The sequence below is a fragment of the Nipponia nippon genome, unplaced genomic scaffold (assembly GCF_047370975.1).
Source record: "Nipponia nippon isolate SJK-2023a ecotype South Korea unplaced genomic scaffold, ASM4737097v1 scaffold_5, whole genome shotgun sequence".
Taxonomy (NCBI): Eukaryota; Metazoa; Chordata; class Aves; order Pelecaniformes; family Threskiornithidae; genus Nipponia; species Nipponia nippon.
In genome coordinates this window covers 61,055,542-61,075,691 of record NW_028262369.1, presented here as the reverse complement: position 1 = coordinate 61,075,691, position 20,150 = coordinate 61,055,542, and the positions used below count along the sequence as shown (strand labels likewise).

Genomic DNA, 20,150 nt, shown 5'->3' with positions numbered 1-20,150 from the left:
GAATTATTTTGGCTGAGAGCAGCTACTTAAAAGCTTGAAACAAATATTCAATTTTTATAAAATCATAGACAAAACAGTTAAAGTTTGGCAAAGTTCAAGACAACTGAGAAGTGGGTTTTATAACAGAAATTGTCAGCCAGTTCTGATAACAGATGATGCTTCCACCCTTACTATCAGTAATAAGAATTAATGGTCAGTGTTTTGCTTACAAATGAAAACACTGGAAATCTATTGTATTGTTGCTTCTTTTCTTAACCTGTTGTAGGATTCTAATACTTTGATCATCCTTCATGGCATATTCATGACCTTTAAGAAATAATACTAAGAATAGCTTTAGTTTTATGTCAGAACGGTTTTGAATTTGCATAGACAAAGGCTTCGTTTAGACACTTTAAAATATCTTCTCTACCGAGGAGGCTTTTGTAGTCAGAGGAATCAAAGCAAATCTTCATCACCAACCCATGCCTCCCACTCACACTCATTACCAACTCTCATTTCTACCTTCGGTGTATCTGATGTGCATTTTGCATTTGAAAATAAGAGAGTAAGGAGCACAGCCATGATGTGAAAGGCTAGGTATCAGGATATAATTATTGAAACCTTAAGTGATGCAAAAATCTCAGTGGCTAAAGGGAGCAGGAGGTGGCACAAAAATGTGGCATGGTATGCTTAAAATAGAAGTATTAAGAGTATAAAATAAAAAGGCCTCACTTGGAGTCCTCGCTGGTGGACTTTCCGTCTGTTCACAATAAAAGCCCGTGTGTTCATTTATGTTACATTACCTAAGTCCAAAAGACAGTTGAGTTCTGATTAGCTGGTCTGTTTAGATGAATTCTTAAGATGTGCTGTAGTGTATGTGTAGTGTATGTGGTGTATGCACTTAGTATAAAATGAGCTCTTGAAGAGCTTCTGTAAAAAGGGATTTGATGACAAGAAGACGTGGCTGTTTCAAGCTTAAGACATCCCGCCTGAAGACCTAATTCTGCAGAACAGTCAGCTGCGATTGATCCTTATGCCCATGTTGACGAGTTCATGTGAAATATCAACCCGTGCAGAATATATGGCAAGATGTGGAAATAAGGGAAAGCTATCGACAGATTAATCAGGCTGGTAGTTTACAGTGTGGATTGCTAATTTGCTGAAGCTTATATACAGAAATGCTATACAAAAGAACCTGCAGTGTATTTTGACTTGGCAGTACTAATTGCCAAGCTAATTGACTGAGTTTGGCGATGCTAATCCTAGATGTTTCCCAGAGTGTCACCTGTAAATTTGTTATGTGCCTGGAGTTCTCTGATACGAATGAAGCCAGCTGTGCTAGGTGTCATAAAAATATGTAACCTCCTTCAGACTCCTTTACAGTCTGGGTGTGTGCAACAAAATGGGAAGGTGGAGCAGGCTTACCACAAGGGTTTTCGATGCTTAGAAAATTTTTTTCTTCCCATCCTCACAGAGTATGTGCTTATCTAGTTGTCACCTTTAGACTTCTCCCACTCCAGGTGTCTCTGCCAGTTGACACAAGCTCTGAACAGGGGACAGAGCACAAGGTAACATACTTGTGGTAGGATAATAATCAGTGGTCACAGTTATTTTGCTTAATCTAGTGATTTATTCTTTCCACTAATAAGGAATTAACATTTTATAAACGACAGCTGTTTTTCTTCCTTAATATTGTATATTTGGATGGATGCTTGCTTTCAAACTGAATGGTCCTGGAAAGCAGCATATTGTAGGGGGAGGAAAAGAATGCAAGATGAGTATCAAAGCTATCACTGCCACCTTTCTAAAAGAGATACGTTGTAAATAAATGCTGCAAATATAAATACATACATTTCTGTAATGGGTGGTAGTTGTCTTTTTATTTCCAGATTTCAAAAAGCTGCTTTTATATGTTAGAAGCATACTTCTTTTATCTATAAACATAGCTTTTGAAATACCCATAACAGAGTTCTCTGTGGTTGAAAACTTGGTATCAGGGAAGTGGGGAGGCTGGCTGCTATCTTTTAGCACCAAAACCCAAGGTGCAATGTTCACAATCATCAAATCCATTATTGGAGTCCAAAGAATACGAGGTGCAACATCTCTTAAATAGGAAAAAGGTTGCCAACAGTTTTAATGAATTATGTAATTCTTTGCCAATGATAAGAAAATTCAGCCTGCTAATTGTTTGAATTTTGTTTTATTAGAAGGTGAAACTACTGCTCTTTTTTTTTTTTTTCAATGGATATTATTCACGAGCATTTTTCTTTTGTGTATGTTGGAAGTTTCCGTCATATATCTAGCCACAAATGGCATTCTTACCAGGAGGATAATGTGAGGTAGCTCTGTAGTTAACAGTGTTCTTCTCCTTAACAACTTATGTGCCCGCTATTTAAAGATATGCTCTGAGTTTAAAATACAAAACAGAAAACCAACAAACAAACAAAAATCCAAGCACCTTTTGTCTTCCCTGAAGACACAGACACATGCTGAGATGCAACCATGATTCAAGTTACTTTGGATCTGAAGAATTTGAGGGAGGCTGAGTTCTGGTGTTGGAACTTCTTGATGCTTTCTGCTGGGAGAATTGGCTGCTTTTAAAGGAGATTAAAAAGAAAAGGGCATAACATCTACAGGGGGCGGGGGGGAGGAGAAAGAAAGATAACTAATGTACCTGCCATGGCTAGAAAAATAAAATTTAAAAAAAGGCAGCAAAACACATGCATAACTGCTGTCTTCAAGGTTATCCCATCTTCTTAATGATTGTGGGAAGCAACTTGAACACGAAGAGGGGGAAGGAAGGAAGAGGCTTATAATTTGTGAACAGGTTTTTATTCAGCGCATGGCTCAGATTGAGAATATATAGCCAGCCATGTTAATAGCTCAGCAAACAGTTCCAGGATTGTTTTCTCAGATCATAAATTCAGGACTGTCAAAGTCATTTTGTCAGGATTAATTTCAATTATCCAACTGTAAATATCGTCAGAGATTTACAACTTGATCTCTGATATGCAAATTAAACTGAACATCACATATCTCATGTAAACACAGGCGGTTATTTAGTTTTGCAGACATATGCTGGAGACTGTATGTTAAATGCAAACATTGTTATTTATGCTTTAAGCTTGAGAAATCATTTTCACCAAAGTCAGAACATTCAGAATTTGTTTTTTCTTCAGTTTATCCATTATATAGTCATTGGACCAGTTCTCCATTTTTCTCTGGTTTCTTTCAGTAGTGCAAAATATGGTGGAATTAGGCCACAGACAAATGCAATTCTTTACTGTCCTGCAGCAGGCCTCAGGGTGAATAAACGTCTGTGAATTGGAGCCATTGCTGCTTTCTCTTTGCTGTTTTTTAATCCGTCACTTACTTGTTTCCCTTTCCATTTAACACAGTAACTGCTGTCTAGCTCCCTGAAATTTCTTGCATAATCAAAATTTTATTTTAAAATTCTAAAAAATGTAATTGTTTACATCAATACTCAGTCATTACTAGTATCCTTTGGTGCATTTCTTCAGGTGCAAATTTAAAAAGTAACTAATCTGTCATGATCACTGTTAATTATCCTGTACAACCTCTAATATAGTATCTTGTTATTAAGGTATTAATACATTCTTTTACATATTTCCAAATATACACAAAAATAATTGTTGACACTTTCTGCTTTTCTACATCAAGAGTGGGAATTTTCATTTCTTCACCTAGGGTCAGGTGTGTATGACAATGATTAATTCCCAGTTCATTTAAATAATTCCTTTTTTGTTTTGGTTCTTAAGCCTACATTAAGATTCTTAGCTTCTGTTATAACTGCTGAGTATAGTTTTATTTCTTCTGATAAGAAGCATTTTAATTTTGGGAAATCTAGGGTTAGTAGACATTTTAAAGAAATTAAGCGGGGATGTATTTCATTTAATTAGAAACCCCTAATCAACTGTAGCTTTCCTTGGAATGATACCATGCAATGATGACACTGCACATTTTTTATTATTAACACATCTTGACAGTGTGCAGTGCAAGACATGATTGAGCTGATTATAAACCGCCGTTATAGTTTTGGTTGGTTTGAGGTTTTTTGTTTGTTTGTTTGTTTGTTTTGCTTTAGTCTCACCAAAGAAGTTCGTTAATGTTGCTTAAATTGCCATGTTGGCTAGTCAAACTAGTTGCTTTGTACCATCAGAGCAATGTGAAAAGGCCCAGAGTTTAGCCTAACTTCTCCTGGTATCTTTTAGATTGATACTCTGTTTCTTTTTCTTCCTTTTCCCTTAGGCAATGGACAACTTTTAAATGAAATATTCACTATCAGATTTGTAGTTATTTTTCGCCACACCAAACGTATCCGTATCAGGACTGTATAAAATCTTCTTTGAAGAAACTTGTAAAGATTGTCTAGTTTCAAAATGGAGCCATACTTTCACGTTTTGAATCAGAATGAGGGCGTGTATCCAGTCCTTTTTAGAATACCCCTTTTCAGATGACTCTTATCTGACTTGCTTTTCAGTGGGACAGAAGCCACAAGCTGTTCTGGCCAGATACCATGTTTAATTGATTCCAGTAAAAGTGAAGCTAATCTATTTTCAGAATAGACAAATGTCCTCCAGGAAATTAGAAGGCCGGTAGAAGAACTCAGAGGAACTGTGGAAGGACCATCTCTGGGTAGTTTGTAATCTCTGTCCTGACAGCACATCAGGAAATGCTTGCCATTTTGATAAAGGAGAATTCCCTTTGGAATCCTCGGAGGAGTACTAGAGAGGCAACCTGCTATTAATCCCTCAAATCAAAATGAGGCCTATGCCCAAGTCTCCAAATTTATAATTACGCTAGAGTTCCATAACACATTTTTCAGGACCAAAGAACGTCTAAAACCTAGCTGTTATAATTCCCAGAGAGCCAATTGTAAAAATCAATTTGAAGATGTGAATTATCAGGGAAAAAAAAATGATATCCAAAGCAGAGTTGTTCGGTTAAGGGGAAAATATGGCTTAATCTTCATAATACTGGAAAAAAATTAATCTTGAAGTACAAAACTTAATAAAGAAGTGTAGCTTGAACTCCATACTGTAAACTTATTTAAATCACGTTACAAGAGTTAGTACAAGACAACAGGCATTAATAATGAGAAATGTTTAATATGGTCGCATATTTGCAAGTCCAAAAAACCAGACGAGTCTTACCTAATTCCCATGGAATCCCTAAACTGGGCAAGTGATACAATTATTTACATTTGGTGAAACTAAGCAAAGAGGTGAAGTCCTTTACTCAAGGCTGTATAGTGAGTTACTACTGAAGCCATCATTAATAACCTACCTTTCCATTCCTTGGTAACATCAAAAAAAAAGTCAAAATGAATTGTCTTCTATTTTCCTACAGGATGAGAAGAAAGAAAATCAGAATTGGATTTTTAGCAGTAATATAGATTCATGAGAAACATATGTTTGTGTGTTTATTATTTCTGTCACTTAAAGGATGCAGTGACAAAGCAATGCTGAACTTGTTTGCAGTTGCATGGCAATGTTCAAAGCACACATATACTTAGAGAAATTAAAAGCATATGTTGTTAATGATATTACAAAGATTCTGACATAAACTAATGACCACTTGGGACACACTTTGTAACATAAATTAATCACCATTTGGGACACAGTAGAAACATGTCTCCATGGAATTGAACTGTTAAACATGATAGGAATTGTGTAGCTTCCGCTGAAATGTTTGTATTGGTGGTTGTTGCCTACAGGTCTACATAAATCAATGTTCTCTGTGCTTTTTAGTGGAACTGTCTATGGCAATTTAGCTTGTACATATGAAGCATATTTGAATTTCTTAGTAGTTAAAATGACAGTATTTTTTTTAAATGTCAAAAATATTTTGAGTCTTTTTCTAAAGCGTTGAAAAGACAGACATGAAAGAGCTTTGCTTTCTGGTTTCTGCTAGTGGTCTTGAAATGTACAGCACTGTTTTTGATTAAGGGAGGGGAAAAAATTCAAGTTATTTGTTTTTTTTAAACTAGGGCGTCGTGAATGGAGCTGCTTTCTAAAACGTCTGAGTTCTCGTCTTTGCAAATATTTCTAGTAGGCTTTTCTGAACTCTACAGTTACCTACATAAGATTTCCATCTTCTTTTATGGGAAGATAACAGAGAAAGGTGCTCTTGATTAGCATAAAAGGATGTATCCTTTTCTTATCTCAACAGTTTCCTTGCTTCCATTATTTCAGCATCCAGTATGGCTTGGAAAAACTTCATAGATGTGGTTAGCATTTTTTATGTTCCAGTTGCCCTCTGTCAGCCCAGGGACGTGCAAATTTCCTAAAAATTATATATAGTTGGCTGAGAGATTCCTGTTGGACAGCAGAATGCTTTATTTGTTTGAACTGCTAAGGTAATTGTCATCTTCTGTAAGTTGGACACCTTTCTGCTTTGTTTACCTTACTTGTCAAAATGCCTCCTAGATTCCCTGACAGCTAGTTCAAGAGCAGGATAATTATGAAATTAATACTTAGGCTTCCTTCCATCAAATCCTAACCAAACCAGCTGGCAGGTCCGGAAACCTTAGTCCACTTTGATCATGTACACTGTGGTAGGCTAGGGTTGGTTTGTTTTTTTTTTTTTTCTCTCTTTGAGAATGTGCAAGTTGAATTCCTTGTCTTATTTGCAAGTGTGCAGGTATTATAACTATGGCTTCTGCAAAATATTGTTCAGATCTTGACAGGGTGTTTCCGCTGTCCTACATTCAGTATTCAAATGCGTAGAATCAGCACTGCAGACATTCAGCACATTTTCAGTCATAGTATATTTTTTCACTACATATCCAGGCTCATTATGCAGTCGTTTTCTTTCTCCTTCATGTTACATTCACTCGTTACTGGCAGTCTTTCCTTTACCTAACCTGCTTTCCTAGAAATACGGTCTTACAGTATCTCAACCAAAACAAAAATGAATTGTACCAGCAGAGAGTAATTCATACAGCAGTGAAAGCTGTCAGATATTATTACAGAATTCAGTGAAGACAACAGTTCATTAAAATGATGTATTTCAATCATCACAACCATATCCTGTCAGTACCAGTTAGTGCAAATATTACACCTATAGTCTGTGATACATGCTGAAGTGGAGCACTGTTACCCAAAATCACAGTGTGCCGCGACACAAGTAGTTGTAGATTGTTTCCCTGCTCGTATCTCCAGTGAATTAACAAAAACAGGAATACGTCGTACTATTCATCAGCAGCAGTACTTTGATAGGCATATCCACCTGAATGTTGAACTATTTTTAGCTGCTAATGTCTTCTAGTTTGAAATTAGATGAGTTGGTCATTTGATTGCAAATTAAAAGTCTGCTGTAATGGATGCCTTTATACATATAAATTCCTGGTGTTTGAATTCTTGTCCTCTGGCTCCAGGCAGTCTTCAGAGATGTATATGTGTGATGCTTATGGGGTTTGTTTTTTTCTTTTTTTTTTCCCCCCGCTTCCTTTTTTTGTTTTTTGTTAAGGGTTCAGACTTTACACAAAATCTTGCATCACCAGAATATTTTCTCTCCTAAATACTGGAAGTCTAGTTGTCTACCATGTGTACCCTGTTAAAGCAAACTACATTCATCATTGATGAGCTTCAGCTGGAGTATGAACACAAGTCACATCTTAATCCTTAAATAATGACTTCTTACATACAAAAAGGGTCTCCGGGTTTTTTATTGAAGTTGGGATACATGGAATTGTGTTTGTACCTTCTTAAAATGTGAACGAATATAATTTTCAGCCCAACAGTAGTTTCTTTTCTCAGTGACAGTTTTCAAAAACCTCGGGGCTAATTTCCCTAAATGGTAGGACCACATACATATAATACAATTTCTCTAGTACCCTGTGCATGTTTTTCTTTGAGCCAGATCTCAGAATCTTCAGAGTAGACTTTGAAAGCTATGAAGCTTATATCCGCACAATACAAGTGGTTAAGTCTTGGAACTGTTCAGATAGCCAGTCTGACGCTTCTCATGAAAATATGGGGGGGTTGCCTTAATGGAGGTGAAGATCAGGATGAAGAAAAGAAAAATGTTGGCAACTTTCCTTCTGCAATTCCAATATTCAGAGTAGGTTTTCTGATGTGAATTGAAACACAACATCATGCAAAAATCTCGTTCTAGACTGGCCAATATCTTTCCCAGCTAGGAATCTGTTCACCATCTGAAAGACAGTTTTTCTGCATCTATTTACTGAACTCAGAGCCTGCATAGGCATGTGTATCTGTGGGAAGCCTATTAAATATGTATTGGAATTACACAGTTTGTACAAAGCCAATTTCTTTATATTTTAGTATCTTTTTCAAACATATTTCAGTCACAAAATAAAAATTCTAGGTAATAGAGTCTTAATGTTGAGACTGCAGTAAAATGTCAACAAAATTTGTGAATTCTTTAATACAGAGCAGATAGTCATGGCCATTTTTGTTGCATAAAGGGCGTGCCAGTTAGCTGCACAGTGTGAACATAGTTGAAGTTATACTTGTGTCTCTCCTCTGAAGTTCTAAGAAAAAAATAAAAATACTGTGTGTGATCTTCTGCAGTTATGTTCTGCTGATTAAAAAGCCCTTCTCATAGATTTTTTTCATATCAGAGTTTGTTTCATAGTAATATAGATCTGAGCTAAATGTGTTTGGAAGGTTAAGATGAAAATAAGCACTTGAGGATGCAGTATGCAATACTAGGTGTGAAGTTAGCAGCTAGCATTGCGGGTTGACGAAAACCTACTTCAAAGTGTGTCAGCCTTTTAATTCTTATCAGGTTATCACTCGTGGCTTGACAGTACTTTGATTACATATTCAGCACCTACAACAATAGTATAAACTAAGCTTTGCTATGTGCAACTGAAGATTTTAGTAGTGACTTGCTGGAGATGTATTTACCAACAGGATAAGATGATGTCACAACCTCTAGAAGTGCAATGCCAGTATTAAAATCTTGGTAAGTGCCAAATTAAATATACCAGTTGGGCTTTTGGGACCAGAATTTGAGATCTTGATCACTGACCTTCTCTTCAATACTCTTTTAGACATACTCATACGAGGAACCACTTTATGTGCCTGTGCACGTAAAGTGAACAGTTTTTGCATTTGCAAGTTTGGGAAGAAAATGAGGATAAGATCATCCCACCTCAATGGGTAGATATCGTACTTCGTCCTACTCTGAACTGTCCAGTTCTCGGAAAAGTTGCTACATTTTCCAGTCCTGTGGTGTTGAGCATTGAAATCTTGCACACTGTTAGGAATGGATTAGAGGTCCCAAACGGTTCTGATTTTCTATCAGACTGAGAGCAGATTCTTTTCAAAAGGACCAAGAGGCACACTTCTCAAATTTATTTTGGTCGAATCCATCTGTATTGAAAATTGTTGGATGTTGTTTGCATTCGTGCTTAAGAGTGACTAATTTGCTAATGGAATTTAAGTATTTTTAAATTAATTACTAAATAAAGCAAAGGACACTCTCCCCTTGAGAAGTGGGATATATGTTCAGATCTATAAAGGGAGGAAACCAAACCAGTACTCTTATATTTTTGTGCATGTGTTTCAAGCTAACCTTTTCCTCCAGCTGTTGATGGAGGGAAATACAGCCCTTCCCAGCTCTGCTTGGGAGTGGAGGTGAAGTATAATATAAAAATGGACTTAGAAGAAGAAAGCAGCAGAGTGGCGGGAGGTAGCCTTGGGAATTTAGCCCTTCACCCTTGTTTGAGTAGTTTTCCTGCTGAAAACACAGAGCCAGTCCCATAGTTTGCTATGATGATCTGAACAAAAATGCTAGCACCTGTAGCTTAAATCAGTAGGCCAGGCTTTTTATTCCTTACTCCAGCAGCTGCTTATTAGAGAACCTAGAATGATATTGTTTTTGTTGTGGCTCCGTGTCTAAGAGCACAGCAAATCCATTATTCATACTATCTTCCCAAGTTCACAAAGCCATTGAATAGTGCTGCATATCTCCTTAAAGCTGCCACCCACTCAAATCCATTTTATTTGGACAAATAAAGAAACTGCACTGAAGAGAACCAATTTGAAAACACACTGAAATTCATTTTCCTCACTTAAATATTAAAGTGCTTATATTTATTGCGTTTCAGCCATGTTGTACTGTTTTCAAAAAGGATTTGCTCATTTAATAGCTCTAAAGGAATTTCAGTAAATTTAAAATATGGAAGAAAATAAACTAACATATGACAAGAGTAACACTGCTTTTTATGCAGTGACTCTGCACTCTTTAGATTAAACCCATCCATTAATATTCTGTGTAACTGCATACTAATTTACAATACCACAGTACTGGCCCAGGCTCTCGTGGTTCTCTGCACTATTGCAACTGACTGTTGTGGTTTTTTTAATAGAATAGTTTTTTATTTGAAAAATGAGAAGGACTAAAGTTCCTGGTTTGCAATATAGTAATAAATAAAGAGGGGCCTCTAACATTCACTTGCCATTGCATTTTTCAATTTGAGACCGTAGGTTTTTCTTTATCTGACTTTTTTGATAAAGACCTTTTCTTTTATATATCAGAAAACAGTAAGACAGCTTCTGGTAGAATTATTCATGGTGTGCATATAGTTTTGGTGCCTAATGCATTTGTATGCCATGTTCAGTGAGCACAGCTTGCAGAAGTCCCTTTACGTGTGCACTGGACACTGTAATTTACCCATGTTACTTACATGAGTCTTCCTGAATATGGGTTGGGATTAAGATACAGCGATGTCAGTTTAATCTCATGTTAAACAAAAAAAAAAAAAAAAAAAAGAAGCAGCTGGTGAAATTAAATCATGAAGTGCTGGTACTGCTTTCTCTATCCTCTGTGGAATTTCATCACTATAAAGCTAGACCAGCAAATGGATTCTGAGGTAAATTAATGGAGTTTTTGTTTGGTTTTGGTTTGGGGGGAGGGGGGCAGTTTTTGAGGGCTGATAGCTGAATTAAGTCAGTTTTATAAAAACTGTGTGGTTGTAGTTGAGTTCTCTAGATTTATTCTGCTGGTCTGCTATGTAGTTTTCGTTTCAGTTTTTCCCTTTTGTCAGTAGTTTTACAACAGTTGATTTTTTTGGAAGGAAGGCAAGAATTTTGTTTTAGAAACGGTGAAAACCTAGGTCATCCTTCATGCAGTTTAACGTCTACTCTTAGCAAACAGAAGCCCTGAGAGAGTCACTTGTTGTTCTTCAGTGAGACAAGTCTTCTCCTTGTCCGCTTCTGCCTAATTCTGGTAAAATCATGTAACAAAGTTCTCACCTAAGCAGATGTTAGAGGGTGGGCTCTTTTCATTTGATAGGCACGAAGAGTTGGATCTTTAAAAGTGCCTGAAGGGATGATTGAAAATCTGTTGGAGCAGGCACATTGTCACTTTGGAAAATCCCATTAAGGATCTAATTGAATATTTAGGCACTCAAAAGCTATATGAACCTGAGACTCTGCATTGTCAGGGAAGTTTGGAAATCTCATCCTAAATGTACAAAGTTATAGAGAATATGGTATGATAGATCTCCACGGGATGAATGCAGAGTAGGCTTTGGCAAGGTATTTTAGACTTTAGCGTTATAGGAGTAGGATTTTTTAAAAATGTGCTGTTATATACTGTTACACACTTAAAATACTATAAAAAGCAATTATTCATTACATTTGTCAGTGCCTTTTCAGAAGAAATAGATCAGATCAGCCTCACAGCAAGATACCAGGATTCAACAAAAAATGTGCATTCCAGTATAGCACAGTAACTTTATCTGGTCTTCTGGTGTAAAGATATTTCAAATTTTATTTTTCATTTTCACATTTCTCATTTTCTGTATTATGTGTGACCAGTCAGTAGTCGTGCATATGATGCCGTATTCTTTATCTACCAACATAATCAAGTAGAAGAGTGAAATAAGTTATGGAAAGGAAGAGAGTAAAAGAAACTACAAAGAAATTCTTCAGGGTGCTTGAAATGTACTGTAAAGGAGATCTGAATATTGAGTTTAGATGGCTCACCTTTTCTCCAATATTTTATTTGAACAGTAGAAGCCTAAAACTGTACAATAACCTGATTGAATAGAACAGTTCTAACATAAGCATTAATATACACACACAAAAAATGAAATCACGTGGCAGTGATCCATCTGTTATCTTTCAGAATCAACAGCAGTAAGATCTTGGATGAATTAACAGAGACATCTGGGTTTAGTTGTTCAGGGTTAGCCAGAAAAGGCAGAAGTTTTCCCTGTAAAGTTTTTGTATTAAAAAAAAAAAAAAGCAAAAATAATAAAAACATGGCAGCTACCGTATTGACTGCAAAAACAGGGCATCAGTTCAGTGCTGATGTCAGCTGATATGATAATTGAGGATAACCCACTGTCACCAGGGAGCGAGACTTTGCTTATTCGGCTGCAGAACTGCTGAGCAGAAAACATGCTTGTACTAGTTCTGCAGTGTTTAATGTCAGCCTAAATGGTTTAGATCTATTTTATTATTACTGAGATTGCGCTTATCTGATTAGCTAGTACCCATATGCCTTGAGGGAGTAGGAGATAATTGTTTAATAAAATAAGGCTATGGTTTTCAATAAGTGATTTCTGGTGCTCCCGTCTTTTAACTGTCCAACAAAAAAAAAATCCCTTAAGGAAACCTGATTTGCAGAAAGTGCTGAGCAAGGGTTAGAGTCAAAAAATAATACAAGCATCACCATGTACCTTTCTGAACCTGAGTGCACTTTGCCCCTGGATTGATGTCCATAATTCTGGGATAGGTGATTATACTTTCTGTATATTGCAAGGGAGAACCAGGCATCTCAGAGGAAGAGAAGGTTCTGTTCTAGTCCTGTCCTAAGGACTGAAATGGCATTTTATTCAATAACTATGAAATACAAGAGCTGGCCTTGGAGAGGGACTGCTTCTGATCTTGTCACTCTGAATGCTGTGACCATTGGTCCACAGGAATTTTTTTCTTCAGCTGACTGAATTTATTTTCATCACATAGTCAGACTGAATGAAAGTTATAGCCATGAATGGATGGTTTAATACATGTGTCTTGACTTTCCTGAGGCAGAGGGAAGAACTAAACCTAGATTTTGAAATTTGATCAAGGAATCTAGGGTGTGCGCTCCTGCAACACGTTAGGAGTGGGCACCAGTGCACTTTATGTGAGGTCCAAATCCCATAGGTATGTGTTACAGATGTTCTGGGAATGCCTGCTAAGTTCAGTTCCTTAGAGCAGTGTTAAAAAATTTATTGATTCTGAATTCAGATAACAAATTGCTAAATATTGTCAGGATAGAAATACTTTAGACTATTCCCAGACATCAGTCTTTTACTGGTATTTACAAGCAAGACTATGGTTTTTTATATGACCAAGACGGTGCTTTGAAAGAGCATTTATTAAGATCTAATTTTTTGATACAAATGCCTAAATCTTGTTCCTGTCCCATGACTTTCAAAGTAATTTTTATTGACCTGATTCTAACCTTGGGAAAATATGGCCCTTTTCAAATGTAGAATAATCCAAAGTTGAAGTATATAAAAAAGCGTCTCCCTTCTGAAGAATCTGGATTGAAAATAACGTGCTACTGTTCAAAATAAAGTAGCTGAAATAAATTATCAAAGTTGATCTGGAGCCCAGTTTCAGTGGCAAGTGAGCTTTCGCAACAGCTGTTGCCATGAGCTGAAAAATGCCTGGTGCTGCCAACAATTAGGCGTTGACTAGTGAGATTTTAAAGGTACGTTGACAAGGTGCAGAGTTCAACTGAGCCTACATGGTAAAAGGTAATGAAGAATGTATTACAATCTGGTATGAAAATATATATGCTATATTGTGAAACTTTTAATCTCAGCAGTTGCCCTCTTGGAACCGACTGCAATGTTATAAAAGTATTCCTCGCCCTCCTGAAGACAGACCTGGCGACCGCAACCCTTTTTCTGCTGTTAGGGTGGACGCGGTGTGCTGCCGAGGCGTTCAGGCTTCTCTGGCGTCCCTTGCTACTGTGACTCAATCCAGAACAGCTACGCATGAAAAAATGGTTATTTCAATTCATGATGATCGCTTGTTGGTGTCTCTGAGATAGCTGTGGAAGTACTAATTTCTGTTGCTATTCTTAGGCTAAGTTTGGCAAAGTGGTGTGTCTTCTGGTCCTCGTTCAGCTGAACATTTAAGAAAATACTTGCATTTAAAGATGTGCTTAGTTCCAGATGTCATCTGTAAAGGATTCTACAGTGCTATATTCTATATCGCTTTAGAAATAAGTCTGGTCTTGTAATTGTGGATACTGTTCTTCTCATACAATGACACTTATTCTGGGTGCGCACTGTGATTATATGAGTTTAATTATATTGACATAAAATCATACCGTTAATGGGAAAAGTTAGAACAAGAAGACTGTAAGCCATTCTTAAGTAGAGAACTTATGCCTTATTGTTTTATCTTTCCTTTTAAAAAATTAAGCTTCACACTGAAAACCCTTTATCTGGAAGCAGAAAAGAATACAAATGATAATACTTCTTACACAACATTTCACTTGTTCAAAGAAATGTAAGATGTTAAGAGGCTAAACCTTCAGTATAATTATGAGCAGATTCATTATTCATGCTTCAAGCCAATAAAAAAGGAGATAGATTATTGGCACACAATGTTAGTTTTTCACACCTTCTATGATTATTCATAATAATATTATATGTTATAATATTATTATTAATATATACTAATATTATTAATTCAGTAATTTGTGCTTTTCACTCATAAAAACCATAAAGCTATTGTCCATCACATTTATTATTCTCAGTGTTTATCAAAATAGATCCAGGTTTTGAGTAGTACTCGAATCATTCAAAGAATAGAATGTAATTGTTTATATTTCTTTTTTGTCTACTTTTGCTGGATAGCTGTAACCAAACATGGTACCTGTGAAAGTCTTTTGTTCTGTAAAACCCAACCAGCCACTATCTGTGTGCGCTCTATGCAGAAACATGCTCAATAATCAATGCTAGAAAATAAGGGTTCTTATTATTTCTCAGGCTAGTGTTAGGCAGTGAAGTCTACGTTCAACACCATAGCAACCAGTGTGTCCTTAAAACTTTGCCTTTGTGCTTTTTGTCTGAGAGTATTTTTTTTCTCAGTGATATGTCTTAGTAAGCTGATCAGTATCTCACTAGTAGTGGAAGTTTCCCCACACTCAATAAATACACAGCTTCTACTAAAATACGTATAGTAGAGCTCTACAACAGAAATAAATATGGTGTTATAATTGGCTACTTCTCCAGTAATACATGTTCGGTTGCATAAATTACAAGGAATTGAGACAAATAAGCATTTTAATCCCAAAGGTAAGGCCTGAAGTTTTGCAGCCTCTTTCTCCTGCATTTATAGAACACTGTTTCAAGGACTGTGATTATTTGGCTGTTATCTAATTTCGCTGCAGAATAGAAATCTGACTGGAGCATTGCTTTCTGCTGGTTAATTATAAATTTATTAGGGGAGTTTTGACCAAATGTCCCTCACTATTAGACCTTTCTGAATCTGCAGTTCAAGCTATTAGACTTAATTTAATGTAATACATTGCCCTCTTTCTCTGTTCTGCATGTGCTTTTTTGTATTTATTGTGTTCTCAGGTATGTTCAATTTTCCCTTTCTGGGCATTATTTGCCAAAGAGGCTCTTTCAAGTTATAGAAATAGGACGAAGTAATTTTTAGAACAGCAAAATATGTAAGGAGGCAAGGTCCCTGGAGACGAAATGAATTTCCAGCGCAACGCAACAAAATAGCTTTCCTGTCCTGTTTGGATGTTGCTGTTGACAGAGTAGCTTGTTAACAGCTCACAAATGTGTAAATGGTAGCAAGGCTGGGCACTGCTGGTGGAGGTGGCACCACAGAATAAGAGAAGCCCATATTTGTATTTTGAGTTGGAGGAAAAGTTTACAGACGTGCTTATGGGCACACTATAACGAACTTGGCTTTCGCCCACATTCCTCCTGTGGGTAGATTTTAACACTTACGTGGTGCTTGCAAGATTGAACCCCAGAATATCTGGAACTAGACTGGGCTGGGGAGCACTCAATGTGCTCAGACCTCATAAAATGAGATCCAAAGTTAAGGGCCAGTCATGCTCAGACGTTGCCTTTCAGTTTTCTTGCACAGTTTTGCTAAAAGGGAGGGCTTGCAATGTATATTAGACAATTTCAGCCTGGACTGTGGGCTTACCTGAAGGTGTAGTTGCATCCTGTGTGAGCACAAAAGCCTGCCCAGTGTGTGCAAGGCGTTTCTCACACGAGCAGGGCCAGAAGAGGAGTGTGACTACAGTTCCCACTTGCAGCAGGGTGGTATCTGTTCACCTACTAAATCAATCACTGTAGTTTTTATTACTGATTTCAACAGAAACTGAAGCAGGGTCGGTGACGGTTTTGTTGAGTCTTTATAAATTGGTGTTAAAGGCAAGCTGCCATGCTCAGTCCAGCTCTTGAAAGGTAAAGAGAAAAGAACTTTGCTAAATTTCAGAGAAGAAACCTGTACTCTGAAAAATAAACTGCTTCAGCCTTTCAAATCTCATCAAGCAAGACAAAAATGTAACTATTACGGTTGGCATATGTCCTTCTAATTAAAAGAAGCAATTTGATCCATTTCCGAACTTCCGTGTTCTAAGAGTATGACTCCTAAGTTCTCATGGTTCTCAAGGAGGTCTAAGAAAAGGATGTAACAGTGTTTTATTGCAGACTTGTAAACTTGCTGAGTCAGATGAGTAATCTTTGTTTATATACCTAGAAAATATTAATGAAACATTTATATCATGTTTGGGGTTCTTTCTTCCTTGGCTAAGCCTTCCTAGTTGCTAAGCCTTTGCTTTTGGCAGAAGGAGGAGGAAAAGGACAGAAGAAGGGGTAGAATTGCACCCTTGAACTTATCAGTTAAGTCCACACCGCTTCAGAGATCAGTTTCCTTTTACATGCTCAATTTACGGTGCACTAGACCGAAAGCGTGAGCTGTCAGGCTCCTGTGGTGATAAACCTGGATCTAATCCTGCTCCTACTGCCATCAGTGGCAAACCTTGTGTTGCTTTCAGTGGGAGCAGGACTTACACACCATGCTCGTTGATTCAGCCAACCTTACCTGGCCGAGCTCAAAGCAGCCTCTGATGTGAGTGATGACAGAAGGGTTTATACTTAATCCTGCTTCTGCTCACTGTGAATTTAAAAAGTGTAACAATTAAAGTTCTCTGAAACCAGCAATATAAAGTGATTTCACATGATATAATAACTCAGGAGTAACTCTGCAAACTGACCCTTGCTAGAGAAACCCTGACTTACAGCTTGTTTTAAATTGGGGCATTGCTCTTTGTTTTGCAGAGCACTCAGATTGCAAAGATCAAAACATTCCATGAGTACTGAGTATTAAGATAAATTGCACAGAGAAAGATTTAATTTATATTTTGTTTCTAAATACTTATAAAAATATTTGAGATGGAATGTTCACATTTTCACAAGGACAGTAGTAGCATATACTTTACCACTTCATTTTCAAATGTCAAACTCTAGTTTGAAAGAGGGCACAAATGAATGTTCACAGTTTGAAGAGAGCTTCATTTTATTGAAGATAAGTAACAATTGAAGGAAGTGGCTCATATTGACAGAATGATGCTGGCGTATATCTTTTCAGAGACAAATGTATGTTATAGAGGAAGTGTCCCCACATGTCAATGTCTTATAAAATGTGTTACATTTAGTGAAATAATGGGGCAAGAAAAAAAATTATTGTCATAAATGATGGTAGGCACTTTTTACTGAAATACTGGTAGTTTTACATTCTTGACATGAATAATTGGATGTGTCATATGTGAAGCTACCTAGAAATAAAATAGAGGTCATAAAATGTAAAGACATGATAGGATGCATTTATAACAGCATAAAACAAACTGGCATTTTAATGTCTTAAGCCAGCCCATTTGCTATACTTGCCCATTGATCTTGGCTGGAAAAGTTGTATGCCTAATTTAAACACATTTTGGAGATAAAGCCATTATAATGGGAAAGTGATAGGATTTGTTTTTGTTAAAAGTATTCTCCTTTTAACTGTTAGAATTATATCACTCTGACAGGATTGGAGGCGGGTTGTTGTGTGACCTTACAAAACTTCCTCAGAAATGTTGTGTGCACCTTCATAGCAGGTGACTTTGCGCTGTAATTTACCCTGACATTTTACCTGCTGGTGATAGCAGGTCACATGGAAGAATATTATTCAATAGACTTGAGAAAGGGTTTAGCTAAGTGTTTGTTCCGTGGGATGATTTGAGAGAGTAGTTGTTGGGAAAGATAGTACAGTTTGAGAGTCTTTGTGCATTTAATGGATTCCTCTGGAAGGCATGTAAAAAGTTGGTTGGTAGAGGCACTGACTCAAAAGTACATGCTTAAAATCTCATTAATTTCGATTGGCTGTATAGGTGCTTTTAATTACCATGCTTGAAATGAGATTTAATATGGCACAGCAATAAAGCAAGTAACTATGACTACCTAACTAATCATTGAAATGGTATCACCCCCAGCCCCCCCAATTTTTTCCAACTGGAGCTGAACACAGAAACCACATGCTTTAAAAAAAGAAATCAAGAAAGGAGGCAGAGCTTGTCCTGTTTTCATAGGCTTGCTAGTAAGCATGTGTCGTGTGGTTTTTTTAAGACACTTTTAAATAGCAAAAGAATTGGCAACATGTAATCTCACTTGTTGCGCTGGTTTGCTGTGTGTCTTTGGAAATGACTACTAAGCTGGTGTGGAGCACTGCAGGTTGTCCAATGCTTTGTGCCCTGTACAGCCTTTAGCAAAAAATATGTACCGGGCAATTGTAAAATGTTACCATCAGGGCGTGCCAGGTTGTTGTCCTTACTGAGTTTTAACTCCATCTGTGCAGATAGGAAAGTATACATGGTAAGAGAAGCCTACCCACTATCTATATTTTCTTTTCAATTATTGTACAGTTGATGAAATATCTAACTAGTGCATTATTTGGCTGCTGTTGTACGTTAGTGTAGAGGCAGCAGCCTGTTAATATTTAGTGAAGTCTTCTGGGAGTGGAAATGTTTCATGTTTTCTGTTTTCAATGCGGTTTTACTGAAAGCCCTTTTGAATTTGAATGAACCATTCTGGAATGCAATTCTCAAAAGAGAAGTCTCTAAAAATTGAGCAAGTAAAATTTTCCCATCATTGTTGAGCTAGTGATATCGATAATGGTATGATTAATTTAAATGCCAACATTCATGGTATAGGCATGCTTTTTATAACTGTAACAGTCTGTCCATGTTTGTTTGAGCCCGTTAAGAAAAATCGAAACCTGGCGGGGTAGAATAAAGGCTGATTTATTGAAGGACATCATTACCTTACCTGGATTTAAGGGAAGGGAAATTGACTTTGTAGAGAAAAAGAGAACACTGAGGATAATTAGTCACGAGTCAAGGAAATGTGTTAGCTGATGTTTTACGTTGAAAAAGTAGTAATAACACAGGTAAAGGATGAGGGTTGGAATCAGTGCCTGAGATGAGGTTCAGAATGCGGTCTGCAAAATACTGAACTACTGAGCAGTATCTCTACCGTGGCATCATTTATTCAGGACCTCTGTCTCTGGATGTAAGCAACAAGAGTACTGCAAATCCCTAACCTACTATTCATAGATGATTCCCTCTCTCTTCTGAGGGATGTTAAGAGATGGTGAAGATGTTAAGAGATGGTGAAGCTTATATCCATAAGGCTATGTGTTCATAATAAGAAAAAAACATTAGATAATGAATGTAGCTACAGATTTATTCTAACGTAGATGAACTTGGACCATTGGGTAGAAATACGAGCTCCCATGAAAAAAGAGAGTGATGCTCTACCCTTCATATCAGCTTCTTTTTTGTGGAAAAAGAACATCTAAATAAAATGTTCCCCTTTCTGACCAAAAGATAGCTTGTATACAAGACAGTCTTGCTGAAATTATATCTCAGTTGGAAGGAAAGATGAGTTTATTTAATGTAGCAGTTGGAGGTTCTTAGAAATATCAGTCAGTCAGTTACCAGCGTGGTAAATTAAATCTTGAGATCCAGAGCTTGCTCATCAGTACGCAATGATATGGAAGTGGCAAGGAGAGAGACAGACAACCGCATCAGGTCTAGGTGTTTATGTTCTTGATGGAAAAGTACAAATCATTTCCTTCCCTTCTGCTGCTGTCATG

At 37.0% G+C, this 20,150-nt stretch overlaps 1 protein-coding gene across 1 annotated transcript in view; it reads left to right on the top strand.

Moving 5' to 3' along the window:
- The window catches only part of SPAG16 (sperm associated antigen 16), a 410,847-nt gene that overhangs the window by 231,296 nt on the left and 159,401 nt on the right, over positions 1-20,150 (top strand). Inside the window, 1 exon segment of the mRNA XM_087731487.1 lies at positions 4,249-4,331. Within this exon segment, the coding sequence (XP_087587613.1) occupies positions 4,249-4,331 (83 nt within the window).